The 24,323-nt window shown below is 43.5% G+C and overlaps 13 protein-coding genes across 13 annotated transcripts; 5 read left to right on the plus strand and 8 right to left on the minus strand.

Annotated features, from left to right (window-relative positions):
* Positions 1–1,280: 1,280 nt before the first annotated feature.
* On the minus strand, positions 1,281–3,089 carry V1512DRAFT_260703 (kinase-like domain-containing protein; the record flags this gene model as incomplete). Its single annotated transcript, XM_066915921.1, has 1 exon — positions 1,281–3,089. A coding segment is annotated over exon 1 (1,559 nt), but the record flags the coding sequence as incomplete, so codon positions are not given.
* Positions 3,090–3,379: 290 nt separating this feature from the next.
* Positions 3,380–5,843, minus strand: V1512DRAFT_260705 (WD40-repeat-containing domain protein). Its single transcript, XM_066915922.1, has 2 exons — positions 4,690–5,843; positions 3,380–4,635 (listed from the first exon to the last, which is right to left on the minus strand). The coding sequence occupies exons 1-2, from the start codon at positions 5,609–5,611 to the stop codon at positions 3,557–3,559; spliced, it is 2,001 nt and encodes a 666-aa protein (XP_066772792.1). The 5' UTR covers positions 5,612–5,843; the 3' UTR covers positions 3,380–3,556.
* On the plus strand, positions 5,553–7,229 carry V1512DRAFT_260706 (uncharacterized protein). Its single transcript, XM_066915923.1, has 2 exons — positions 5,553–6,823; positions 6,870–7,229. Exons 1-2 carry the CDS (start codon positions 5,744–5,746, stop codon positions 6,936–6,938), a joined length of 1,149 nt encoding a protein of 382 aa, XP_066772793.1. The 5' UTR covers positions 5,553–5,743; the 3' UTR covers positions 6,939–7,229.
* A 231-nt stretch (positions 7,230–7,460) lies between these two features.
* Positions 7,461–8,666, minus strand: V1512DRAFT_246822 (uncharacterized protein; the record flags this gene model as incomplete). Its single annotated transcript, XM_066914451.1, has 3 exons — positions 7,461–7,547; positions 7,592–7,685; positions 7,735–8,666. The coding sequence occupies 3 exons, from the start codon at positions 8,664–8,666 to the stop codon at positions 7,461–7,463; spliced, it is 1,113 nt and encodes a 370-aa protein (XP_066772794.1).
* A 141-nt stretch (positions 8,667–8,807) lies between these two features.
* Positions 8,808–10,560, plus strand: V1512DRAFT_246823 (uncharacterized protein; the record flags this gene model as incomplete). The annotated part of the gene is made up of 4 exons (XM_066914452.1): positions 8,808–9,312; positions 9,356–10,292; positions 10,337–10,430; positions 10,477–10,560. The coding sequence occupies 4 exons, from the start codon at positions 8,808–8,810 to the stop codon at positions 10,558–10,560; spliced, it is 1,620 nt and encodes a 539-aa protein (XP_066772795.1).
* Positions 10,561–10,653: 93 nt separating this feature from the next.
* On the plus strand, positions 10,654–11,706 carry V1512DRAFT_126697 (ribosomal protein S8e/ribosomal biogenesis NSA2). The gene is made up of 4 exons (XM_066912943.1): positions 10,654–10,730; positions 10,777–10,844; positions 10,892–11,011; positions 11,060–11,706. Exons 1-4 carry the CDS (start codon positions 10,728–10,730, stop codon positions 11,649–11,651), a joined length of 783 nt encoding a protein of 260 aa, XP_066772796.1. The 5' UTR covers positions 10,654–10,727; the 3' UTR covers positions 11,652–11,706.
* V1512DRAFT_236489 (WD40-repeat-containing domain protein) lies at positions 11,693–13,287 on the minus strand. Its single transcript, XM_066914120.1, has 3 exons — positions 12,989–13,287; positions 12,836–12,940; positions 11,693–12,787 (listed from the first exon to the last, which is right to left on the minus strand). The coding sequence occupies exons 1-3, from the start codon at positions 13,268–13,270 to the stop codon at positions 11,762–11,764; spliced, it is 1,413 nt and encodes a 470-aa protein (XP_066772797.1). The 5' UTR covers positions 13,271–13,287; the 3' UTR covers positions 11,693–11,761.
* A 300-nt stretch (positions 13,288–13,587) lies between these two features.
* Positions 13,588–15,484, plus strand: V1512DRAFT_275202 (cAMP phosphodiesterases class-II-domain-containing protein; the record flags this gene model as incomplete). Its single annotated transcript, XM_066917815.1, has 3 exons — positions 13,588–13,630; positions 13,754–13,863; positions 13,913–15,484. The coding sequence occupies 3 exons, from the start codon at positions 13,588–13,590 to the stop codon at positions 15,389–15,391; spliced, it is 1,632 nt and encodes a 543-aa protein (XP_066772798.1). The 3' UTR covers positions 15,392–15,484.
* Positions 15,405–16,481, minus strand: V1512DRAFT_260715 (uncharacterized protein). The gene is made up of 2 exons (XM_066915924.1): positions 16,091–16,481; positions 15,405–16,037 (listed from the first exon to the last, which is right to left on the minus strand). Exons 1-2 carry the CDS (start codon positions 16,223–16,225, stop codon positions 15,489–15,491), a joined length of 684 nt encoding a protein of 227 aa, XP_066772799.1. The 5' UTR covers positions 16,226–16,481; the 3' UTR covers positions 15,405–15,488.
* A 1,332-nt stretch (positions 16,482–17,813) lies between these two features.
* On the plus strand, positions 17,814–20,218 carry V1512DRAFT_236491 (ELMO/CED-12 family-domain-containing protein). The gene is made up of 2 exons (XM_066914121.1): positions 17,814–17,960; positions 18,006–20,218. Exons 1-2 carry the CDS (start codon positions 17,841–17,843, stop codon positions 20,130–20,132), a joined length of 2,247 nt encoding a protein of 748 aa, XP_066772800.1. The 5' UTR covers positions 17,814–17,840; the 3' UTR covers positions 20,133–20,218.
* Positions 20,109–20,996, minus strand: V1512DRAFT_275206 (uncharacterized protein). The gene is made up of 4 exons (XM_066917816.1): positions 20,824–20,996; positions 20,754–20,779; positions 20,648–20,711; positions 20,109–20,604 (listed from the first exon to the last, which is right to left on the minus strand). The coding sequence occupies exons 1-4, from the start codon at positions 20,884–20,886 to the stop codon at positions 20,155–20,157; spliced, it is 603 nt and encodes a 200-aa protein (XP_066772801.1). The 5' UTR covers positions 20,887–20,996; the 3' UTR covers positions 20,109–20,154.
* V1512DRAFT_127438 (uncharacterized protein) lies at positions 20,969–23,179 on the minus strand. The gene has a single exon (XM_066912945.1). It carries the CDS (start codon positions 23,079–23,081, stop codon positions 21,036–21,038), a length of 2,046 nt encoding a protein of 681 aa, XP_066772802.1. The 5' UTR covers positions 23,082–23,179; the 3' UTR covers positions 20,969–21,035.
* A 99-nt stretch (positions 23,180–23,278) lies between these two features.
* Positions 23,279–24,231, minus strand: V1512DRAFT_246832 (uncharacterized protein; the record flags this gene model as incomplete). The annotated part of the gene is made up of 4 exons (XM_066914453.1): positions 23,279–24,007; positions 24,055–24,103; positions 24,146–24,177; positions 24,223–24,231. 4 exons carry the CDS (start codon positions 24,229–24,231, stop codon positions 23,279–23,281), a joined length of 819 nt encoding a protein of 272 aa, XP_066772803.1.
* Positions 24,232–24,323: the final 92 nt, after the last annotated feature.

Below are 24,323 nucleotides of genomic sequence, written 5' to 3' on the forward strand. Positions count from 1 at the left end.
TTTCCGTTGACATTGGATTCCATATAAAGTTATCACATTACTAAGCATAAATGTTGAATCCCCATGAAGCAACTGTTCACACTACCTCGTTGGATCTGACACATTGCCATTGGTCTGGTATTGTCCGGCATAAAACGGGAAAAAAATTACTTAAAAACAAGATAAAAAAAAAGAATAATTAGATCTGACTGAAAGAATAACTTATGCCGAGACAAGAGATCTACGCTGTACAAGTAATTCACAGGATCTGCGATGCATGACAGAGGATGTTCACTTCAGTACAAGGCCCTCTAATGCTTAGTACAAGACCCTTTAAATGCCAATATTTAGGAACAAGACCCATGAAAAATTTTCAAATCTTTCTGGTACAATACCGAAGCAAAATGTCGTACTAGACCCTTTGCCAGATGTTAGCTGCTACGAGACCCTTTGCTAAATGTCAGCTTATACTAAACCCTTGAAAGCGTCAACTACAGTACGAATCCCTTTGTTAATTGTCAGTCGTCATTAAGCACGAGACCCTCATGTCCGTTTTTGCGACAATCATCGAATTTAATCAATTACACTTCTTAAATGAGTCAGTAATAAATTTAGACGGAAATATCCGTTAACACGTTTATCTTAATTTTTTGTAGGAGACTTATGATTCTTGCTTATTGCTTATTTTTGAAGCCTCCCGATAGTGAGCCAATAGTGAGAACCAAACTGACATAGCTTCGACTCGTGCTTCATCTTCATCGTCGTCTTGATTGTCGCCACGGCAATCGCAGATGGCGGCGCAGAATGCAGACCAAAGGCCTGTCGCCGCGTGCCCCCCCCTAATCGTCATTTCCATACAGTTTGCCAACACACGTAATATCGCTCTTCTTAAGCACACTATATGTCCGGCACAGTCACTGCTGTATTCACCGCCATTTTAGCTACAATATGTATACTTTGTCACACATCCTGCGTCCGTTACGTAAGACGACTCAAGCAAGATACGTAAAAGAAGCCTGAAAAGGAAGACGAGGCTCGTTTAATTAGAAGCCAGCAAGTGACTAGGCCTGATCCGGGTGTAACGTGTTACGCACAAGGCAAAGCGCGCCATAAAGACAGTAGCCGCTCGACTTGTCGGCACCATAATACACGACGAACTCACGCTAATTTTGTTAATTGATTTCTCCCAATCACAACCTTTCACCTCATCGTGACTTCACTTACGAATTGTGACACAAATTGCGAGAAAAATCATTCTACCATAAAATAATGGCTTACTTGCTTTACTTTACATAATATACGTATATGTATATGTATATATAACGATTGATAGAATGTAAACCAAATTAAATAAAGCAAAAAAATCTTGCTAAAAACACAACCCATCCCAAACCGGTCGCCTAAATAAACCCAAAAACCGAAAACACCGTACTATTTCCTTTCCAAAATATTTAGTATATGTCAAAAACGTATATGTACATGTCACTCAAAATCGTAGTCCATAGTCGAATTGGCCACCGATCGTTTCCGTCTTGGTGTTCTGGGGAAAACCTTTGCGAGCACTGACCGCCTCGACCCTATACCAGACACAAAAGACGATCGCCGCGTCCGGTTATGGGTGATAGGCGGCGTGATTGATAGCGTGTCTGCGAATGCAGATTCAAAGATTGAATCAGAAGCAGGCGGCTTCTGATCAAAATTGTAATCTAGCTCCCCAATCTCAGCTGCAGGTGCCAGCGAACTGACTTCATAATTATCTGTAGACTTTACCGAGCTTGGCGAAGACGGAGCCGACGATGGTGGTGAAGGATGCCCGGACGAAGTTAAGTACGACGACGGCCGCGACTTTCTTGACGGGCTCGAGCACCACAATGCCTGGTGCAATCGCTCTGTAGCTGAAAACACAGGAACTGAAATCCCTAGACCTGGCAATCTGCTGCGCTTTGGACTTCCACCACTGATTTCGAAATTTTGAGCACGATTCCGAAACGGGTTGTTGCTGCTGTGTGGAGTACTCGGAGGCGATATCTCGGTACTAGTTTTTGTAGGAGAAATTGGTGTGAGAATACCATTGACATTGTCAATATATGTACGTGGCGGGGTGGTCGGCTGTTTGAGCGAATGAGGTCGCCTATTACGCAACTGCTGCTCTTCAGGGCTGACAGTCAGCTTCTGACACCGTGCAACGGCTCTGTAAAGATCAGGAATTGAAATCCGAGTAGCAGGATCCAAATCAAACACGCTGTTAAGAATGACGTTCAACTCAGCTGAAATTGGTAATATTCTCTGCAAGTATTCCGGGGATCGCAAATATGCTTTAAAGCTTTCGTCTGTCATTGCCGCCGTATTCCATGGGTTGCGTCCACATGTCAAGTTAATTAAGATCACTCCCAACGACCAAACGTCATTTGCAGAAGTGTCGTATCCCATATTTGAGGTAGTAGAGTGACATTCAGGCGACATATAAAAACTAGAACCACACCCATGCTCAAACGACAGCCTATCTGTAGTAGCAAGACCAAAATCTGAAAGATACAGCCTCTGTGCGTCATCATCAACCAGAACATTTTCAGGCTTCAGATCACGATGATATATTCCAAGCGCATGACAGGTGTGAACAGCGTCTACCAACTGCAGAAAAACGTAGCGAACAAGAGCGTCATTAGAAACGTACTTCTTGCGCTCAGTAATATTAAGAAACAAATCTCCTTCAGGACAGAACTTCATGACGACATAAAGCCCATCTGGCCGATCGATTACATCTTGAAGAGGTATAACGTTAGGATGTAACTGTGCTCTAGCTAACAAAGCTGTTTCTCTAATAAGAATATCATTTTGAGTCCCTGCCAGTGGTTCTCCTGTCCTAATATCTCTCAATAGAGCCTTCACAGCGTATGGGACCGACGTCAGCACGTCCACTGCTGAATAGACAACCCCGTACGCTCCGACTCCTAAGACGCCGACTAGTTCATACCGCGAATCCAAGACAGAACCCAGTCTTGCCTGCGCGGCTTCAACAAGCACAGTAGAACTTGACAAGTGCATGTTGTTTACTGTGTGTACTGAATGTAACTGACCTTCTTTGCGCGGACGAAGCGGGAGTGTTAAATGAGAAAATCTAAAGCAAAGTCGATTGCGCCTCTCGTTGTGAACGGACATCGACACGCGCGACACGTGCGACTCACGCGCCAATGATCGACGCTATCGACGCGCTAAGCTTAATGCAAAAAGTTCGTTTTGTGCAACGCTCAACCGCAAAGACAATTTTAACCCTAATTTTATCACTTAATTTTTTTTCTCAAGATGTCGTTAGTTGCTTGAAGTCACATAATTAGTTTCTTAGTGTGTTTTTTAGTCTGAAAGTTTGGATATAAATCCTCAAGAGGAACATGATATAAATTCGACTCATTAATGATAGTTTATAAGAGAATAAATTAGAAGGCGTGTACATCATGACGTTCTACTAGCCGCCGACGTCACCAGACCCCTGATCTCGATCTCCCTTACATTCCCAAACCAATTTCTGTCCGGCTCAGGTAGTCCGAAATGGATTGATTGACATGCTTTAATCGGCAACTTACACTGCTAGATTCTCGATCCGCAGCATCCCGTTGGCTGTCCCTGCAGCTATCCATCCGCCGCTCTCCTTTCTACTGCACCAAGATAGACTTGTAATTGCAATATTACTGGGAAATATTCGATACGAAGCACGGATCGCCGAATTGATCTCTTCCGCTACTATATTATCCACAAACCGATACTTATCTGCCTTTTCGCTATACTCCAATTGCCATAGTCGAATTTGAGGCCAATTCCTGTACACATGTTTTCTGTTTGTCAATAATCGCGCGACAGAATTGCCGTACACCACTGAGCCGTCAGCGTATCCAACCGCAACAAATGGATGGCATTGTCCACTGGCCATACACGTCACACTTGCGTCTCGATGTGTGAACACTGTCTCAGAAGACAAACTCAACACAGCCTTGAGTTTAGTTTGTGTTCCATCTTCCACAACTGCTACTGCGTTTAACCCGGGGATAAATGCACTAACTGTAGAAAAACCTTTGGCTCGTGACGATGATGCCCAGCACGAACGTGGATCTCGATAATCTAGCACTCTCGCATATCCATCGGCTGTTGTGACTACTACCATATACGGATATTTTGGCGCAAGAGACTGCAGTGATAAAATTGCACTATGGCTCACCGGGCTGCTCACGACCGGTCCATCCGCGTGAAGGTCAAAAATGGTCACAAATCCCGCTGTCGTTCCCACAGCTAAATTTTGCGAATCAATCCACTTCACTGCACTCGGCATCGTCCCGGGAAGCCGCCATTCTCTCGTCGGCCTCTCGATCTTGACATATGCAGGGCCCGAAATTGGGTTTGCATGCACTTCTATTGCTCGAATTTTCCCGTCTTGAAACGCCGCAGCAACTATGCCCACCAGATTTAAGCCGCGTGTATCAAATGGGCACCATTGTAGACTCCACGCGACGCCCCAAGAATGTAATAATACAGAATATAGCTTGAATTCGCCTGTCGTGGTGTTAAGCTGCCATATCGTGATCGAAGACTTATATTCAGCGCTCTCGAATAGTGATAGCTTCAAGTTATCTGCTTCGGCTGCAGAGATAGCAAGATATTGCACTTCTAAACTTGTATTAATTGTTTGGCTCTGCAAATGATTTGAAACACGGTGCAAACCTGAGTGTGGTAATGGGGCCCATTCACTACTTGTTACATAGCCCCCGCTGTGAATTAGGTATCCCTTTCGGTGACCATCAGTGACGTCTTCCAGACGCTTGACATCAAGCCTATTAAGCCTAAATTCTTGAAAATCTTTTTGATCTACACCAATGTCGACATTTAAGGATGATCTACCGCCTGGCAGATACGATTGAGCGTATTCCTCATCGACTATCGTAGTTGTCTGTCTTAAATCAAAATCTGATACTTCCAGCGACAAGAATGCTTCATGTAACATATGAGTCCGAATTGACGTCAGCTCATTAACCCAGTTGTTGCGATACTCAATTGCTTCTACTAGCAAGCTACTTTTGTGTCCAAAATATAACTCCATCTTGCCCTCCATCGACTCTTTTGTTCTGCGCGAATTTGGTGCAGGCACTGATGTACTTGCTCTTTTGGCAGACTTTGGCTTTGATTTCTTTGATTTATTTAAGGCCTCATTGTCTTTATTAATATCAGTTTTACCACTGTCGCTCTCACTCTCAAAAACTTCTAAATCATCGTCTCCTTCTTCGTCTGCCAATTCTGGCTCGTTACCAATCTCAAACTCGGCGTCTTCATCTGCATCCTCGCGAATCTTGGTGCCAATAATTGTATTTTCGTCCTCATCATCTCCCGCAACTGTAAAATTAACAATTTTCGCGTAGTCAGTTATCCTAGTAGTTCGCCTGGCAGGTCGTCCGCTGGCTGTAACTCGTGCTGGCTCTGGCTCTGGCTCTGGCTCTGGCTCTGCTGCTCGTTGGCTGTCCAGATCTTCAACAGGGACAGTTTTGGTTTTTTTTGGCTTTGGAGGCGGCGGAACGTAGCCCTCTGGTAAAGGATGTTTGCGTGGCCTTCCACGACCTCGCTTCTCTGGTTGTTGATTTTGCTCTGCCATTAAATCGCGTTCATTTTTGTCTTGTTTACTTGATTTTACGCGATTTCAAGCTGTAATGTAGTGCGGCTTACCTGGTCCTTGCTTGGGTTTAACAAAAAGTTGAAGAGCTCAGAAGTGCAGAGACACCAAACAATGTCATTAACAAATGTCTCTGAAGTTTTATCGTGCTGGATCTGTTTAGGTACTTCAAATGATCCACCCCCAGTTGGATCACAACACAATTGGCGCCGGCCTTGTAAATGCAGTTTGGTAGCTCATGAATCTTGTCTTTTGCTCTGGATCCCCGACGGAACAGATAGTAGACCATGCCCACAATGTGGTACAGTCATCAAAGTTGATTATGCCCGTAACTACATCTTAGATATTCAGAGTGCAGTTGTTCGTTTAGCTTCTCATGTCGCGACGTCAGCATTGATCGCTACAGCTGCAGGAAATGCAATCTCGGTGGTCTGGGGTGTATTATATACCCATGGAATTAGTTCCGTTTACTTTATGTGCTCTCTAGACGAGACGCTTGATGTTATTCGAGGTGGAGTCGAGACAGGGACATTTGAACAGATTTTTTTTGATACAATGAACAATTACAAGCACAACAGCGCGACGTTTACCGAAGTGCTGACTTCATTTTGGCATTTTCTTGCTAAACGATCGAAACGGGTCGATTTCCTCACAATGCCTCTTGTGCCTATACTTTTGGTTGGCTCACGAACGACTCCGTTGCACAGATCAGGGTTGAGCGCATTACCGCTTGTCAGCTTGTACACATCAGCAATTAAGGACAGGGAAACCGGTAATCCGTACGTCCCTGTTACGACGTACCTTATTTTCAACTATGCGTACAGAATTTTCTACGCCAAAGTCGTGCTTCCAAGTCTGGCACGATGGAAGTCAGAAGATTCACCATCGACACCCAGAATTGAGAATCTGGTTGATCAAGAAGAGATTGTAAATGGAGTTCATGGGGATGCTGCCGATGAAGAAGGCAGAGTTGATGTGGTCGTGGAAATGAATGCGAACTTACGAATCGGCGATATGGATTTGTTTGTCAACAAGAGAAACATTCTGCCCACAATTTTGGGCGCGCTGTCGTTCCCGGCTTGCAGTGGCCTTATGGGTAGTCTAATCACGGTATTGTTTCCTAAGTTTGCAAAGGTTGTGCCAAATCGGTTTGTGCGGAGTATGATCGGTGGCTATACGTTTCTGATGTTGAAGGCAAGTGCTTTTCATTCACTGTAGATGCTTAGTGCTAACAGACTAGGATGCATTCAGTATTTATAGCGCATATGCTCAAAACAAAAGAGCAAAGACACGAAGAATATCTAATTAAGATTCAAAGGATTGTTGCTGATGTTTCGATGCAATTGTACTCCGATACTATGAAATTGGCGGCGACATTGACTGCCGATGTAGCGCCTTCCCGCTCCAACTTGGAATTTCCAATAGTATAGTTGGACCATAGGCCGAGTCGCTGTGTTAATTTGATATTACATTACCCACACAATGTCAAAGTATATTACAGATTTGTTGAAAAAGCGAAGAATAGAAAGGGCCAAAGTAAAGATCAGTTTGAAGCAAATGAAAACCATTAATATAATTAAGATCATAACCGCAATTGATGCTAAATTAGTACTTTTTGAAAAAACTTCAATAGCAATTTTGCGTAGTCGCACTCTCATACTTCTCCTCAAGCAAAGGGAACGGGCGCGACAACAAAATCTGAAATTTGTAGCGCAATAATGTCCAATAACTGTAAAATTATGTGTTGCCAGATAAAGGTCTACTCTAACTGCTCGTTTTACCTTCTAGACTGGGACATTAATCGATGCAATTGTGGCCCATTAAACGAGACCTATGTTTCGGTCCGGTGGTAATCCAAAATTATGCGATTTTTGCGCTGCTGATATTTGGCATATGACAAATACATATCCGCACATTCCTAAAGGTTAGATTTCGATAAAACACATTCGCCAGCAAATGTACCTTCACAGCAACAACAGCACAGGCAGAGATTGCGACTCTTACAAACAACCGCGGAACTTTTTCTGAAAATGCAGGAAAAATTTTCACAATTTGACTAGGACATGTGAGCTATAATTGAACTGTAGTATTGTGATTGCACATACTCTTGCACAAGCCGACTGATGAACGGAAACGCAATTGCCTCAGCAACTTGTAGTGCCGGTAATTTAGTTCTGAACGACATGAAGTCAGTCGCGTCTTCAATTGCTTCTAGAAGCTCAGGTTGGGGTTCAGGTTCCAATTCTTCAATCTGTGGATCCGGGAATTCATTCTCCCAGTGCCGTTGAATAGGCGCGACAACGAAGTGCTTAAAACCACGGTGGACATATCGAGCAACAGGCATACAAGCAAGAACTCGTGCAAAACTTTCTCCCTGAGGAATTGTCTCTCGAGACGCATAGGCAGTCGACAATGCTAGCCAAACCAAAACGCAATCATTGAAGATCGTAGATGGACTCCGAGCAATAAGCAAAGTTTGAACCAACATGGCCAAGTTGGAAAAGTCGTTATAAGTTTGAGACGTTGTAAACGTAGGAGCTGCGGGTGGTAACCCAAGTCCAAATATTTTTGTCCGGTATGTATCAAAAGTCTTTTCGTATTTTGCATAGTCAGCAAGGTATTCGTCCCAAGCAGTATCAACATAACAGATCGCAGCAGCTTGTTCAGGTTCCAGTACAGTGCGGACAACCATTTTACCCAGATTGTACGCTACGTATTTTGTAACAAAGAACTTGATACCAAAGCACACGACATACATCCCGTTTTTGGTCGTAGTTTCCGCAACAATATTTGCAAATTTTTGAATCCAAACCGAAAAGTACTCCGGCTGCACAATAGAAATTGGTGATTTGCACACTGGACAAGCCATGGTTGATGATAATGGTGAAGCAGTTTTGAACCAGTTAAACAGACATGCCTCGTGAGCAACAAGCGTGCATTTACAAGGCCTGCGCCAGTTGTGTTCTGAAAGGCCATAAGGTGGCACGTCATCCGAAGTACCCATGCATACCCAGCAAGTCAATTCCGAGTCCGCCATGTTTATTGGTCTCGTGCTCGCGATCCGTTCAACATTACAGTCTTACAATACTCCCAAATTCGATCACGTGACACAAGTATTACTACGCGGTCCATAGTATCCATTATTGATCTGTCTATATCGTATACCGAGACCTAATCAATGAGCGTTCGGGTGTCAGATACTGATCAGTGCTGGATTTGCTTTGGCACTTCTACTGATCCGGTAGTCCCACCTGCTACTGAACACAAATGGCGAAAGCCATGTAAGTGCAACTTGGTGGCCCATGAAGAATGTATTTTGGCCTGGATAGGTCCGATTAAAACTAGTATCGAGTGTCCGCAATGCAAATACGTTATCAAGGTGCAAAAATCAAAATCGTACTTCTATAGAGCATACAAATACTTTATTTCATTAATCCAATGGATTGCAACGACCTTAGAAGATCAACTAAAAGTTCTGCTTTATGCATTGCTCCGAACGCAGCTTTTAAGCTTACTGGGACGCGTATCTATAGCTCTAGTGTTTCCGATGATTGAGGTTCGCCATATATTGTTTATTGAGTCTGCATATAGATTTTATCATGAAGACATGACAGTCAACGAAAAGTTCCCTGGCCTAAACCGAGTCCCAAAGTCGCCATATTTCTCATTGCTTGAAATTCTGAGTGCGTTCATTTTATCTGTGTAAATTTGTGTCTAATGTTTTAGCGTATACGCACAAGCTCTCTCGGATACCAAATATTTTTGCGTATAGCGGCACCCAGCTGGTCTTTGCAATGATCGAACTCTGGCGCGATGTCAGAGCGTACAGTTCTCCGGATCACGGTCAATCGGTTTTCAATTGCTTTTTGGTCTTTCCTGTGCTGGTTTATTTGCACATACAATTACGAGTGCGCCTGCTCGATCCGTGGAAAGATTCTTTTGTAAAAAATGCTGTCATGCTTAATTCGGAGCCAGCTGATACAATTGTTGAGCCGGTTGAGCATGTGAACCTCGGACAAGATGTCGAACAGGAGGAGCAAGACAAGCAAGAAAATACTGATTTTATGAGTTCTGAACAAAATATTCGACTGGAAGAGCAATACAGACTAGAACCTATTGAAAAAAATCATATTGGGACCGAGGAAATTAAACAAGAGGCTGAGTATGCTGAGATACGAAAATATGAAGAAGAGGAGGAGGCACTTGAAGCATCGGAAGAGTTAGAAAGAAATATCCAGCCAGAGTCCAGGCTACAGGCTGTCAATGACGGTGGTAACGATAATGTGATGCAGCAGCAGATTAACGAAATTGTGGAAGAGTTTATGTATGAAGTCAGTCCGTTGACTGAATTTACACAAGATTACTTTGAAGCTTTTGAAAATACTGACAGCCCTGCTGCCGTTCCTAACGATAGCATGCCACAGGAAGACATAGAAGAGTTGAGCAACATGTTACAAGGAGACGAACAGGCGTTAGAGGAAGACCAAATTGAAGTACCGCAAGCTGGCCCGGAAGTACCACTAGTCCAACCGGAACAAGTGGAACCCCAAATGGTTGAAGAAGCGCCAATAGAACTTGAACTACCACTACCCGAACCGATCGACGAGTCAGAATTAATGGTTGAATCTGCGTTGCTCCCATTGGCATGCCGACTCACGGCAGAGTATGTATTTTTGAATGCAGTGGGTTCCAATCTGACGTAAGTAGACTCATATGCTTTTTTTGGCCAGAATTTAAACAGTTGGTACCATACTTATTTTTACGATGTTATATTTGCATGATTTTGGACGTTCTTGTTGCTGTGAGTTATTCAGACTTCCTTATTAACAAGAAATTGACACTTGCAGGATTTGGTTAAAGTATACATGGCGTATCAGAAGGCGCAGGAGGTCAACAAGAGGAAAGTGCTGGATTACCAGCAATTGATATGATTTGTATAGAAATTAAGGATGCGAAGATGCCACATGTAAATAGTAAAAGCCCTAACCCACTCATGTCTCCCAAGCGCAAAATTTAACTTTTGAGAAAAATTTGGGTAAAGCACAAAATTTCTCCCAACTTTAGCACTGATTGAGCAGATTTCGAGTTATACTTCAATATGGTGAGTGTTTTGGTATAAAATGAAATTGAATTGTCTGACTGGATAGCCGCAAAACGATTATATTGAAGAAAGTGTGAAGAAGCATGGAAGGCGTCTTGATTATGAAGAGCGCAAGTATGTACTAATGACTTCAAATTTGAATAGAGCATTAACAATACAAGGCGCAAGAGAGAGGCGCGTGAGTCGCATCGGATATCAAAAGATGCTCAAAGATTGACTGGTTTCCGGGCCAAGATGTTTAATAAGAAGCGTCACCAAGAAAAGATTGAGATGAAGAAGAAGTATGTGTATTTGTTGAGTTTAAGTAGAATTGGCTAACGAAGACACAGAATCAAGCAGCATGAGAAGGCGACGGTTAATACTACTACTAGCACACCTGATGATCCAGACGGATTGCCTACGTATTTGCTTGACCGTCAAAATACGAATCAGGCAAAGGCATTGTCTACTTCCATCAAGCAGAAGCGTCTGGAAAAGGCGGCCAAGTTTGCTGTTCCGTTGCCAAAGGTCAGAGGTATTTCTGAGGAGGAAATGTTCAAGGTCGTCAAAACTGGAAAATCAAAGCGAAAGAGCTGGAAACGCATGATCACCAAACATACTTTCGTTGGCGAAGGATTTACTCGTAGGCCGGTTAAGTTTGAGCGAATCATTCGCCCGTCTGCACTACGACAAAAGAAAGCAAACGTTACTCATCCTGAACTCGGTGTGACTGTTCATTTGCCTATTTTGTCTGTCAAGAAGAACCCACAGAACCCGCTCTACACCCAGCTTGGTGTTTTGACAAAGGGAACTATCATTGAAGTCAACGTTTCTGAACTTGGACTCGTTACTGCTGGTGGAAAGGTTGTTTGGGGTAAATACGCGCAAATCACAAATGAGCCGGATCGCGATGGATGCGTGAATGCTGTGCTTCTTGTATAGGTTTTGTTTCTTATGGTTACATGAAAAAAGGGAATTTAGGTGTTGTTTTATATAAATTGTTATATTATACATTCTGGCATTTACTCATTTCGTGCACGTGTTATACAAAATCAGTATCTTGTGCCATTCCGCAGATGAGACTGTCCGTAATTGTTTGTAGTTGAAGGTTCATGGCCAAGATGATATCCGTCCTTGAATTGTTCGTCGTCGCCAGGCCTGGCCCGACACCAAAATCGCGTAAACTTGTCATTTGATCCGGTGCACAAAATATGACCAAGTGGATGATACTCCATTGACCAGATTGCGCTCTCATGCGCATACGTTATGGAATGCACAGGTTCGAGTGTTCTAGCAGCTGACGAAAAAGAAGCAGTGTTTGATGACGCGCTTCCGCCTTGCATTGTCGAGGTTGAAAAACTACTACTTTTGATTGCATCCAAAAGATAAAAATGCACACCACCGTTGAAATCGCCAGTGGCGATGAGGGAATCGTGAATTGGATGCCATGCTAGTGTAGTCATGTCACAGTCAGGACCACGCAGAATTGCAACGTCGCGCATCATTCTAATGTCAAATATACGTGCAGTGTGATCTCTAGCAGAAGTCGCAAGCAAGTTTCCGTGATTCGGTTCAAACTCTGCCCTCGTAATTGTGTTGTTGTGTCCATGCAATGTAGTCAGACACTTGCCTGTTCGTGGATCCCATAACTTAACCAAATTATCTTTTGACCCAGAGACAATTAGACCCTTTGTCGGATGCCAGTGTACACACTTCACGTCCCATCCATGACCATCCAAAGTGCCTTCTTCAACTGCTTCATTAAAATCCCAAATTTTCAAACTGTTATCATCACTCGCCGTTACAAACTTTGTATCGGTTGGTGAAAACGACAAATCTCGAACTGCCTCTCTATGAGCAGCAACGATTTTGACGTTGTTCATGTTTGGCTGCCAGTACTTCACCAAACCTTCTTGATCTCCAGACAAGAACCAGTCATCGTTATGTGACCACTGACCTGCCCGAACTGCTTGATCATGGGCTTGCATGATTGTCTCAAAGTTAAATGCCTGGCCATTCCATAGTGTGAATTCACCACTACTACTTGCGCCCAGTAACCGTCTACCTTCTGGAGTCCACTATTTCATTAGCAATTGCTCTTAACGCGTAGCATACAATTTATCTACCCGCACGAGATTGACTGGGTGTCGTATTTTATTTACACTTGAATGCACAAATTTTGGAGTAACACTAGTCATGGGGTTATATCGATAAGCAGAGGGGGGGAATATCTATAACAGTTAGCAAGAAGAATCACTACTATATCCCCTGATCCATACATCGATAATATACTCCTTGTGTGGTCTAACAACTCCCGGTTGATTTAAGTATGAGCCTGCAATTCTCTTATGTTTCCACCGCGCTACAAGCCCAGTATAATCAATTGTGCGCCTATGCCCTGCTTTTCTCTGTTGCTGTGGTTGCTGCTCATCATTATCATAGTTCAAAGTCACATTTTGTTGTCGTTGACCATAATTATTGTATGGTTGATTCGATTGATACTGCCTTGGTCTTCGAGAATAATTATTATTATGACCTTCTTCTGTACGAGTGTAACTCATTTTGACCTTTGATTGACGACGACTTTGGTGAAGATGAGGATGTAGTTTGTAGAAGAATGTAAAGCGAGGGTTTTGTGTCATAAACTCCTGAATAAATGCTTCAACTTCGAGAAGACATTCCTTTCAAGTGTGAACCAAAGCCACACAGTAATGATTTTTTCTCTAGTTGAATATGAGCAATTACTATTAACATTTTTTGTTATACTATTAAAATTAATTAGTTATATGAATTTCTGCTAGTTTTTTACAATTTATCTCATTCTACTAATGAACTTCTTGTAGACAGTAAAAACGGCTAACAAATGACGATTTGAACTATGACCGCTATTTTACAGGCACAACCAGCAACTTGGCATACCAGTTTGAGAAGATCCGGTTAGGGTTGCTGCCTGATCGTGAAGTCTTTGATCGATCAAAAAAGACCCGCAATCCGCGACAGTCAACGAGACTTGTGGTAAACAACTCTTTTGCCTGATATTTTAGGTAAAAAAAAGTACCCCAAAAGTGTAAAACTGTCATCATTGAAAACTGTGGATCAGCTATCGCGTCCGTCGGCAGGTTCCGATCGGGCTGCGTTCGAGCTGATTGTGCTTGTAAGTAAAAAAGTTCATCGTGTCTACTTTAAAACTGCTAACAAAATAGGGCTCGTCTGGTGGCCCATTGGAGTTTGGTGTGTCGGGGTATATAATAAAGTCATCTTCTGAATCGTGGGCAAAGAATTCACTTGTGGCTATCGACGCAGGTACTTTCATGGCTGGAGTGCTGCATGCCCTCAGACCGGCCGCCTCAGCGCTGAACCCTGTTTCTGTTCATCAGCAGCAGTTTGGGACTGGACTGATGCCATACGCGACTCCTCTGACCAATGCAGCGTACGTCGTGCGTGAACTTGTCGCTGCAGCGTGCATCACTCACAGTCATCTTGACCATGTATCAGGCTTTGTGCTCAACTCATCTTGCTTCACGTTTGATAATCCAAAACAGCTGTGCGGACTGCCATGGGTAATTGATGATTTAAAGAAACATATATTCAACAATGCAATCTGGCCAAATTTAACTAACGAAGGAGATGATCCAATCGGACTCATAACTCTGCGCAGATTGCGGTATAATCCACCGGCCAACGATAGCGAAGACGACGAAGAAGAGGACGACGAGATTGGATATGACTATATTGCGAATGGGTTACAGGTCAGGGCTTATCCAGTCTCCCATGGGTGTGTACATTACAGCAGTGGTCAGTCACGGGCGTTTGAATCTAGTGCTTATTTCGTTCGAGACACTTGTTTGTCTAAAGAGATTTTGATTTTCGGGGATGTTGAGCCAGATTCAATCTCGATTGACCCCCGGAATAGACGTGTTTGGATTGCTGCTGCACGCAAATTTGCCCGATCGCAACTATCGGCCATTGTTATTGAGTGTTCATACGCGTCTATTCAACCTGAACACTCACTCTTTGGACATCTGTCGCCACCATATCTGATCCAAGAACTGAAAATGTTTGCGAGTCTACTGAAATGTAACTGGGCCGAACCCAATGAAAGCCTAGTTCAAATAGAGAACTTGTCGCAAAATTTGTCACAAAACTTGTCTGAGACCGACGTGTCGTCGGGTGTGTTTGGCGATTACGCTTTCTTCGGAGATGCGCATATGCCAGCTATGTCCATCCAGCAACAGGCACTAGTGCATCAGCAACAGCAGAATATCCAAGAAAAGCATCATCATCCGTACGGATTGCATCCACATCCACATTTCCATTATCACACAAAGCACAAGCTGATGCAGCAGTATTCGCCTGTTTCTAGCAGGCGCGCGTCTGCTGTCAGTACTGGAAGCACTGGTAGCTCAGGTAATATACCACTAGAAGATAGTTCGATATTTTATACTTCTACAAAGCCGGCCTCTCGTATGGGTCCATTGGCAGGGCTGGTAGTTGTAATCACCCATGTGAAAGGTTTGGTAGATGATGAAGAGCTTGTTACTGCTAATACAGGACCAAACTGTGCGACTCGACCGGCTGAGTCAATTATATTGACAGAGTTAGAAGAGCTTCTTGCTAACGAAGATGACTTGGCGGGAATGAAGTTTGTACTTGCAAAGACAGGGCAGACGTTAATGGTTTGAAAAAAAATGTGAATGTGACAGAAGTTCTAAGGATTCATGTATTGTACAGTATAATATATCGCTGACACCAGCGCTAGCCGGCATCTTATCGAGTTCATTAATAAGGCGGTTTGCCTTCGTAGGTAGCGTGATCACCATATGGGTTCCGTGGGTCGTCATCAGGGTCAAGACTAGCCATTTCATACTGATCTGCCCGAGCCGAGTATCGATTTGAAGCGCCGCCATCGATAGCGGAGTCGTATTCCTGTGCAGAGAACGGGTCATCGTATGCTGGATCCGAATGAACACTTGCTACACCTACAGAGTCGGAAATAGCGTTGTCTCGGCGATCGTTTCTGAACACTCTGATGACCATAGCCAGTGTCACAAAGAACAAACCAAACTGGACCAATGAAAACCAGATGTTGGCCACGATGTGTGAGTTTATGGGCCCACAGAAATTATCGTGTGTCTCCTCGTCATGGTCTTTTCCTTCGGAATGGCATTTGATATGGCTGAAGTATAGCGGTACAATACTGACGAATGCACAGAGCCACCAAATAAACGTTAGAGCTTCTAGTCCCAATACAATGATAGATTTATGATATTCTGGGAAAACACGCGGACCAAAAACTTGATATACTAATGCAAGCGCTGTAAAGATTGACTATATACTTGTCAGATTTATAGCACTTCATATGTAGAAGAATTAATACGAACTGTGAACAGGAAGTAGCCGTGAATTGCTCTGTATGCATTTGATACCAGCCAACCAGACACACCGAGAATAACAATGTCAATAAAAGCTTGAGATACTCTCAATATAAATATTCGGGGCCAAAATGAGTATTTCATTATTGAGAATTTCAATGAATCTTTAGTTTTTTGTCAACTTTTACGACAATTGAGTATTGCATTCGTACGCTGTTTTTGCCCTCGACATCCGGAGTGAACCGCGTCATCATGGCGGTGTGGCTGAGTGTGGAGGTGCTTATTAACTATTACTGGCCTTGACCCTAATATCCGTACGGAAGGTTGTTTTGCGTACAGCGCAGATCTGGAGTAGGCAAAGAACTTTTAAACGACCAATGAAGAACACATTATAGCGGATCTTTTCACAATGCCTAGCTGTGCTGTATGTACATACGGATTTAATATTATTTGTTATTAATTTTGTTACTATCAGGCGAAGCAGCAAGAGAACATGAAAGACGAGTACTGCAATGAAATCGTGTACGATGAGTACTACATTTATATAATTTAGATAGTCGATTGGAATACGTGTGCAGAACTTGTGTGGAACTTCTGACATCAATCGCGGAATAGTCAATTCAAGCCTCAATAATCCAAAGAGCATTGTTTCTGTCGTACTCATGACTCACTTTTGATTTTTATATGATTCAGCAGGTTTCTCTTCTGTTTATTTTTGTTTCATTCTATTCTGCGCCCCTCGATTTTTAAGTCGCAACACCCATAATGCTATTTTCGGATAAACTGATGGCTAGTCTTTTTTTTTTACCTCTCTACTCATGTCTTTCTTCTCGCTCGCTACTCTTAGAGTGATTGCTTACGCTATTAAAATGACCATTCATGCCAAGGTTGGTGCTGAAGCTTATTTGCTTTGCACTTCTATCTGTTCCATCATTGTAATTGTTTGCCTCGTCTTAGTTGACTTGGCCTAGCCAGGCTTGATTTTTCACAAGTCGATGTCTTTCACTTTAAATCCATCAATGCCATGTGGTTGGTTCTCCGCATCAATTTGCGCTAATTACGATGAGATCACTGACTTCGTGACCTACATCGATCATCTCACCGGAAATCTAGATTACACAACTGAGACCGTGCTAGTAAGTAACTCGCCCGGCCTGTAAGTCTGTCAAATGCGCTGCTAGGTGGCCGCACTTACATAAATTTGGTTTATGTTTACTACTGTTATTCTTGGGAAAGCATTTTTCAGAGAGTCTCCGACTACTGCGGATGCTCCTGAAGAGACTGCAAAGACCAAGCAGTATACTGTTCTCTCTACCAGTGTTGAGGCTTTGGTTCTACAAGCAGTCTATCCTTCCCCGGTTTTAGCATAGCCGAAAAATACCTTGAATTTCTATACTAGAAATTAAGTTATTTGCATGTTTTTAAGTTAATTTGCTGTTCCTTTATGATTAATGAAATTTAAGGGACGATCGACCTTTCATTGGATCATTGCATTGGGACTTTAAATTCGATTACGAGTACGTGAGAAATGTTATAATTTTGTTGTCTTCGTAAAGAAAATAGTAACATGTCAGTAGAGAACATCTTTCCTTATATTAGCGTATGCGGTGTAGGGTTGGGGCAATTTGTTTAAAGTTAAATTATTACTGAATTGGGCGGGTATCCTGATAGTATTGTCAGCCGCACCATCGAAACTTTGTTCCTTCAACTTGGTCTCGCGATCTTCTGAACTCACCTGAACTTACATTGAATATGCATTATGGAAGACTCAATTGATGCGCAGTTAATGGTTGCAGCCTTAACAGGATCTTGTGACTTGTATTTGCCTGGTCAAATAATAAATCGTGACACTGTCTTGACTAGAATTGCTGCTATTCATGTATGTTATCACTCCGTTTAGTACTTTGATCCTAATCAACACCAGGACGCTGCCAGTGCAAATGCAATTGTCGCAGCAGGCGGAATTGATGCTTTAATTAGTTTGGCTATGGAAGGATTGCCCATAGTCGGCGCAATTGCGGCTCTTGGGACATTATCTGCTCATGGCGCGGTACCCACGTTCGACTCAATCGTAGATAAACTAGTACGGTTAAGTATGCAAAGTGACGATTCTGACACACTGGCAATTGCAATGACAGTACTGGCGTCTTTTATTGCAGTGTCAGATCGTCCAATATTTGGTGGTACAGAAGGAGCACAGAGATTGAAAAGCTATACCACGACTTATCCTGAATTTTGGACGCTTGTTATAAGTAGACTAGACCGGTCTGAAGCACAAGTCAGTGTTTCTGCATTTCAAATCATTAATAGCGTTATCCGTGACATTATGGGAGACGCAGACGATAAACTACCAAATTTATCGCTGGTATTGCAACTTCTACGGGCAGGAGTCGCACATAGCGCATGGAAACTGATGCACAGTTCTGATCTGTCTGACCAGCTTCAAACTGAAGTCGTTGGTTTTCAATTTTTAATGCGTGAGCTTTACAGACGATACAGAGCGCGCCCGGTCAAGCAGGAACATCTGAGCGTGCTGCGTGATCATGGCCTGAAAGTTGTTAAACTTCTTCACGCTCCGGAGACACTAGAGTCAACTTGGTCAAAGCTGGGATTTAAAAACACTGAAACTCCAGTGGCTGATTTTTTTTCTGTTGGAGACTTAGGGCTGCTTGATTTGGAATTCTACATCAAATTCTGCGGCGAAAATGAGTTTGTTACGCTGCTACACGAACAATGGGAGCAGTCACAGGTACAGTGTCCTGTCGTCAATGCCAGTATTACTGTGACTACGTTGCTTTACGAATTTCTAAATGTGGCCAACGAGAACAGCCCATTTGACCCGCTCATCTTACAATGGGATGCTTTGCACATTGCCGGTCTTGATTTGTTTCTTCGCACATGGAAGGATTCAAGAGCTGCCAGTACGGCAGATTCTTTTCGCGTCAGAGACCTAGTGTCTGTATTTTTTAGACAAATCAGAGAACGCACAAAACAAGGCGACCTATTACTGGATCCTGCTGATATGGCATTACAAATTACATACACTGATCTTCGAAAGTTGCAGCTCGAGTACATAAGTCGTGATAGACTCCACGAGACTGGTCTGAAAGAAATTGAAAAATTACGAATCCAATTAGCTGAAGAGGCACTGGAATTTGTCATGGAACAACGAGTTAGCTGTTTACTTCAAGGTGCTTGGTTTCTAAACAACTCTCCTGACAGCATTCCACGAACAGGAACCACCTCACTATTGTCTGCTATTCCGCGTGAAAGTCCAAGTATACTTTCTGGTGGGTCGATCGAGACTGGGTCGACAAACACATGGGGTGCATGGCAGGGCCAAAACTTTTGGAAATACGTCCGGTTGTCACACAGTCGCCGCCAATTGCATTACGGAGATTACGACCAGCGACTATCAAGCAGCAAGACGCCGTCTATTGATGATTTGCCTGGTGTGATCGACTTGAGTTCGATTTCGGCCGTGATGCTGTCGAACAATGTTGAGCTAAAAGCAACTACGCTTGAAGACATTATTAGCGACGACCAATCTGGCCCCAATGACACGATTCAAGGTGGGACTACGACACTGTTAACACCAGGCACAATATCGAATAGTAAGTTTGCGTTCAAGCTTACATTGCAAGGCTACAAAGCTGGAGCAGACCCTGCTCTTACACACGAGACCGTACTTCTTAACCTGTACGCCCAGACTGCAGTCTCTGCGGCCGAGTGGTACGATGGCCTGAACGTGTTACTATCGCGCAACGGATTTTCCGGCATTTCTCGCATACTGAAAACCCCAATGGTGCAACCGCAATCACCGTCTTCGCTGTCGGGCAGACATTCTTTCGAGCCTTTGAAAAGGACTACCGAACTACTAAGAACACCAATGACAATCACGACCGAGTCGATCGAATGCATCAAAATGATTACTGACACTACTACTAGTGTGCGTCTGCTCGATCTAAACGGACTCAAAACAGCTACTCGGGCCATACACGCAAGTGTCGAGTACCCGGCACAAAACTTCTACTACAACGACCCTTTTTAAAGTTACAACTTTATGCTACATACTATACAACAGACCCAAACTCATCTCGCAATCGCGCCTTTAAAGCCAATATCTCGTTCTCAAGATCCTCATTCCCGTCCCGTAGAGAATCAACTTGCACTTTAAGCTCGCCAATCTCGCGCTCTTGCTTTGCGGTGGTTGTATCAAGCATATTACACTGTTGTTCAATCGCATCAAACACAGACCCAACCTCCGCAATCTTGTACTCAAGCACCTGACTCGAGTTGCTCGCACTCGTGCTCGCTATACCCTTAACTGACTCTTGCTCCGGCGCTTTGACAGGCGAGGGTGGCATGGCTGATACTACTGGCGGTGCAGCGGTCTCTGACTCTTTCTGCTCAGATCTGATAGTTCGAACCCAGTCTTCTATTATCTTTGCGTCGTCGTCCCAAAGAAAAAACCCACACCCATTCCTCGTCTTCCGATCCCCACAACACCAGAACCACCTGCCCTGATATCGTCAGCTACACCATGAAAAACAAGCTCTTTTCTACCTGATTCAATCCAGCTTTTTTCGTCTCAAAGTGAGCTGCAATCAATGGAGGCGTACAACCGCATCTTCGTTGTCAGATTTATTAATGCGAACTAAACACAACATACTTCCACACTCCAGCCTCGTATACGCCCTGGTACTGTTAATTCTGTCCATTAATATAAACCAAAAACGTACATTCGTTATAGGAAGACCCCGATAGTCTTTTTGAGTGCGCCGTGGTCCGTTGTATTTACTCATTCGACATTTGTGTAGTTTGGTTGCGTTCGGACGTATGTCACTCACCCTAACCCGATACCCGTCTACGCAAGCTCGGCCAGAGTACGAAAATTTTGCTACGAACTCAATGGAAAAGAGATCTAGGATCACGTATATTGCTATGAAATAATCTAAGGGCTAATACGCTTCAATGCGGCTCGCATTTGTCCAACTCCTCCTCGATTATCCCGAAAATAGTACGGAATGAAAGTCAAGTCGACTTGCTTACCGGTCTGCGCCCTTTTTGAGCGCAACGAGAACTTCGACGATAACCAAGTCGCATTGGTTGTGCTGTTCCACTCTTGGAATTCATGATCTAGCAAAACGCCGGCCTCTGTCTTTAGAAAAATCGATCCATCTGGCTGAACATGTTCGGTAAAAGTTGCAGACTCTAAAAGTCCAAGCGATTTGAAATGATCCTTGACCCAAGGATGATCAAAATCTTCAACACAGTAGATAATTGGTCCACGTGCAACAGTCACGTTGTCCTGAGCCGTCAGAGGATGGTTGAAAAGCAAGCGTGGCTTGAACTCAATGGTGACTGCAAATTGACCTCCGACCGACGCAATGAACGCAGCAGGCACGAGCAAGTATCCATCTGTGACATTGATCCCGCGAGATGCAAAAGCAGACTTCTTGATTACGTCGCCGCCCGCATAAAACTCCCAGTTATCACCAGCCCAGACTGGAATTCGCACATAAATGTCTGCGTCAGTAAGTCTAGCGTCAAACGAAATTTCGCCGGTCCACGGCCATGATGTTCGTTCAACAAGCTTATGCATAGTAGAATCAGAAGCCTGAAACTCAAGTGTAGCACTCGAAAACTGATGAACCCAAATATCAGTTTTACCCGCAGCAGTAGTGTCCCAATGCCAGAGATATCCTCCCAAAAAACCCAAGTTGCGTGTAATGTTCGGAGGGCAGCAAGAGCATTCAAACCATTTGTATCTCTTGCTAGGATCCTTATCAGATGACCCAAGCTGATTGATGTATGTAAACGCGTCTCCATTTTCAGACATTCCGGTCAGCAAAGCATTGAACATAGACAGCTCGGCAATATCAGCCAACGAAGCTTCGGGTCTAATACGCAATAGTCTGTCGGCAAACATAACGATACCAATTGCGGCACACGTTTCGTTGTAACAGCCACCTTCCTCTGTCGAGACTGGCAAGAAATAATCTATACCAAACCCCTCCCACGGTTTCATTGCACCAATGCCGCCCGTCACATACATTTTTCGATTAACCATGTTATTCCACAACCGTATGCAAGCTTCGTAATATTGTTCTTTGATCTTGAGATCAGGATCGAGCCGAACCATGTCGGCAACAGCAGTCAAAAGATACATTGCACGAACAGAATGTCCTTCAATTGTCTTTTGTTGCAAAATTGGCAAGTGAGACTGTGAATAGGCAAGAAGTTCGTCGCCAGGGTGTAAGGCAGCGCCTTTGCTAGGCTTCTCTCCACGATTAATAGCTTCCTGAGTAAAAAACTCGCCTTTGTTTACGCCCCGCTCTGTGATGAAGAACTTTGCAAGATCGTAATGCCGTTGATTTTTTGTAATATTGTACAATCTGAACAATGCCAATTCAATCTCTGGATGTCCAGGATAGCCTCTGATTCCTTCTGGCCCAATTTCCCTTTCAATAAGATCAATGTATTTCAGCATAACATTAAGAAATTCATCGCTATGGTAAATTTCATGATGTGCAATTGCAGCTTCAATCAAGTGACCGCAATTGTAAAGTTCATGCATATCTCTAAGATTCGTAAACCTTTGACCTTTGGCAACCATCTGATAGTGAATGTTCAGATATCCGTCTGGCTGTTGCGCTCCAGCAATCATCGTGACTAACTCTCTAACTGCAGCGTCTATGACTTCATCCCATTGCTCAGCCAGAAAGTAGCACGCCAATTCAATCCATTTCCCAATATCTGAATCCCAAAACAAGTGTCTAGGAACAGGCGCAAATTCAGGCGGTTGATTATAAACAGGCAGATCTTTAAGCGTAAATGCAATGTATCGGTCCGTCTGTTTAAGCATCTCAAGCTGGCCCATGATAGCATGTTTGCGAACCGCCATTCTCCGGCTGTACCAGAAGGTATCTGACGCAAACGTAGTTGCTCTGTACGAGAACTGCGGGTAAGTTGATAGTATTGCTGATTCGATTGTCATTTGTTACAACTAGGCCACATCGCCAGAAATCAAGAGGATCGCTTCCATTAATATATCATAGCTATATAATGGCAAAATAAGCTGAAGTGGAATTAGCCGTTATCGGCCGCATATCCGAGAACTGCAAATCAATTAGCCGCAATGACTTGATCACTGCGGGGTAAATCCAAGAAAAATTGTGGGGTGAGGGGCTCGTGTCAGTCAAATGGACCCAAACCGGATGAGCTTCTAGTTTGAACAAGTCTCTGCTTCATCTCACGCAGAGTCTCGGACAAAGACAGTCGCTGCTCAGAAAGAGTAGTAACTTCATCTTTTAACACTTTGATTATGTGCTCGTTCCTCTCAATGTCGTGCTCCTTTTTTGTCATTTTATTCTCAAGTGTACCTAGAATGTCGTCCATGTAAACTCGTCCGTCATGTATTAGCTTAGCAATCTCGTTTTCGTCTTTCTTAGCATCTCTTTCTTGTTGTATCTTAACAGGACTTAAGAGAGATTTGGTGAACTGCCCGGACGGTGGTGGGCTTGGTAATTCAGATATTCGTTCTCTCTTCGGTGTCACGGGTGTTGATGCTGGCTCTTCTGATAGCTTGTGTTTCTGCTTCATACTACTAGTAGGCTGTGACAACCTCTGAATTTCTTCTTCATCCATCATTGCAAACGACGAATCTAAATCCGAGTCATCATACTCGTCATGAAACAAGGTGGCACCGCTTTCTACACGCTGCAAAGCCTGCTTCTGGATCGGACTTGTCATTGTTTTGTCTTGTGAATGTAAAGCTTTAGCAATATCGGTTTTTGGTCGGGTGATTGTCTTGGTAATGACTGTATATTGGGGATCACTTTCGTAAATAAAAAATCCGCACCGAGACTTGTCTGGGTATGGAATCGGACATGTCCAGTAATACTCGCCCGGCTTCATTGCTTTCTAAGTCACGTCAAACCAGTCCATACCAGAATATTCAATAATCTCACAGGTCCTGCTCTTCGCCTGACCGCTAGGCCAGGATTCTTACAGTTACACCTATACGAGTCAGCACAATTCACAGTTGGGCAACGTACTTACAACCACGTTCCGTTCACGTAATTCTGTGTACCCTATCTACTTAATAAGCATTTTCTACACAGCTCAATTGTACTTACAGCTCGCATTGTGAAGATATATTCAATTGATGAAGATGGCGCAGCAAGAGAGCTCCGAGAAACCAATCTTAACAATTCTGAGCCGCACCAAACTCCCAACG

The sequence above is a fragment of the Lipomyces arxii genome (genome assembly GCF_038497795.1).
Source record: "Lipomyces arxii strain Phaff 12-163 unplaced genomic scaffold V1512scaffold_4, whole genome shotgun sequence".
Lineage (NCBI taxonomy): Eukaryota > Fungi > Ascomycota > Lipomycetes > Lipomycetales > Lipomycetaceae > Lipomyces > Lipomyces arxii.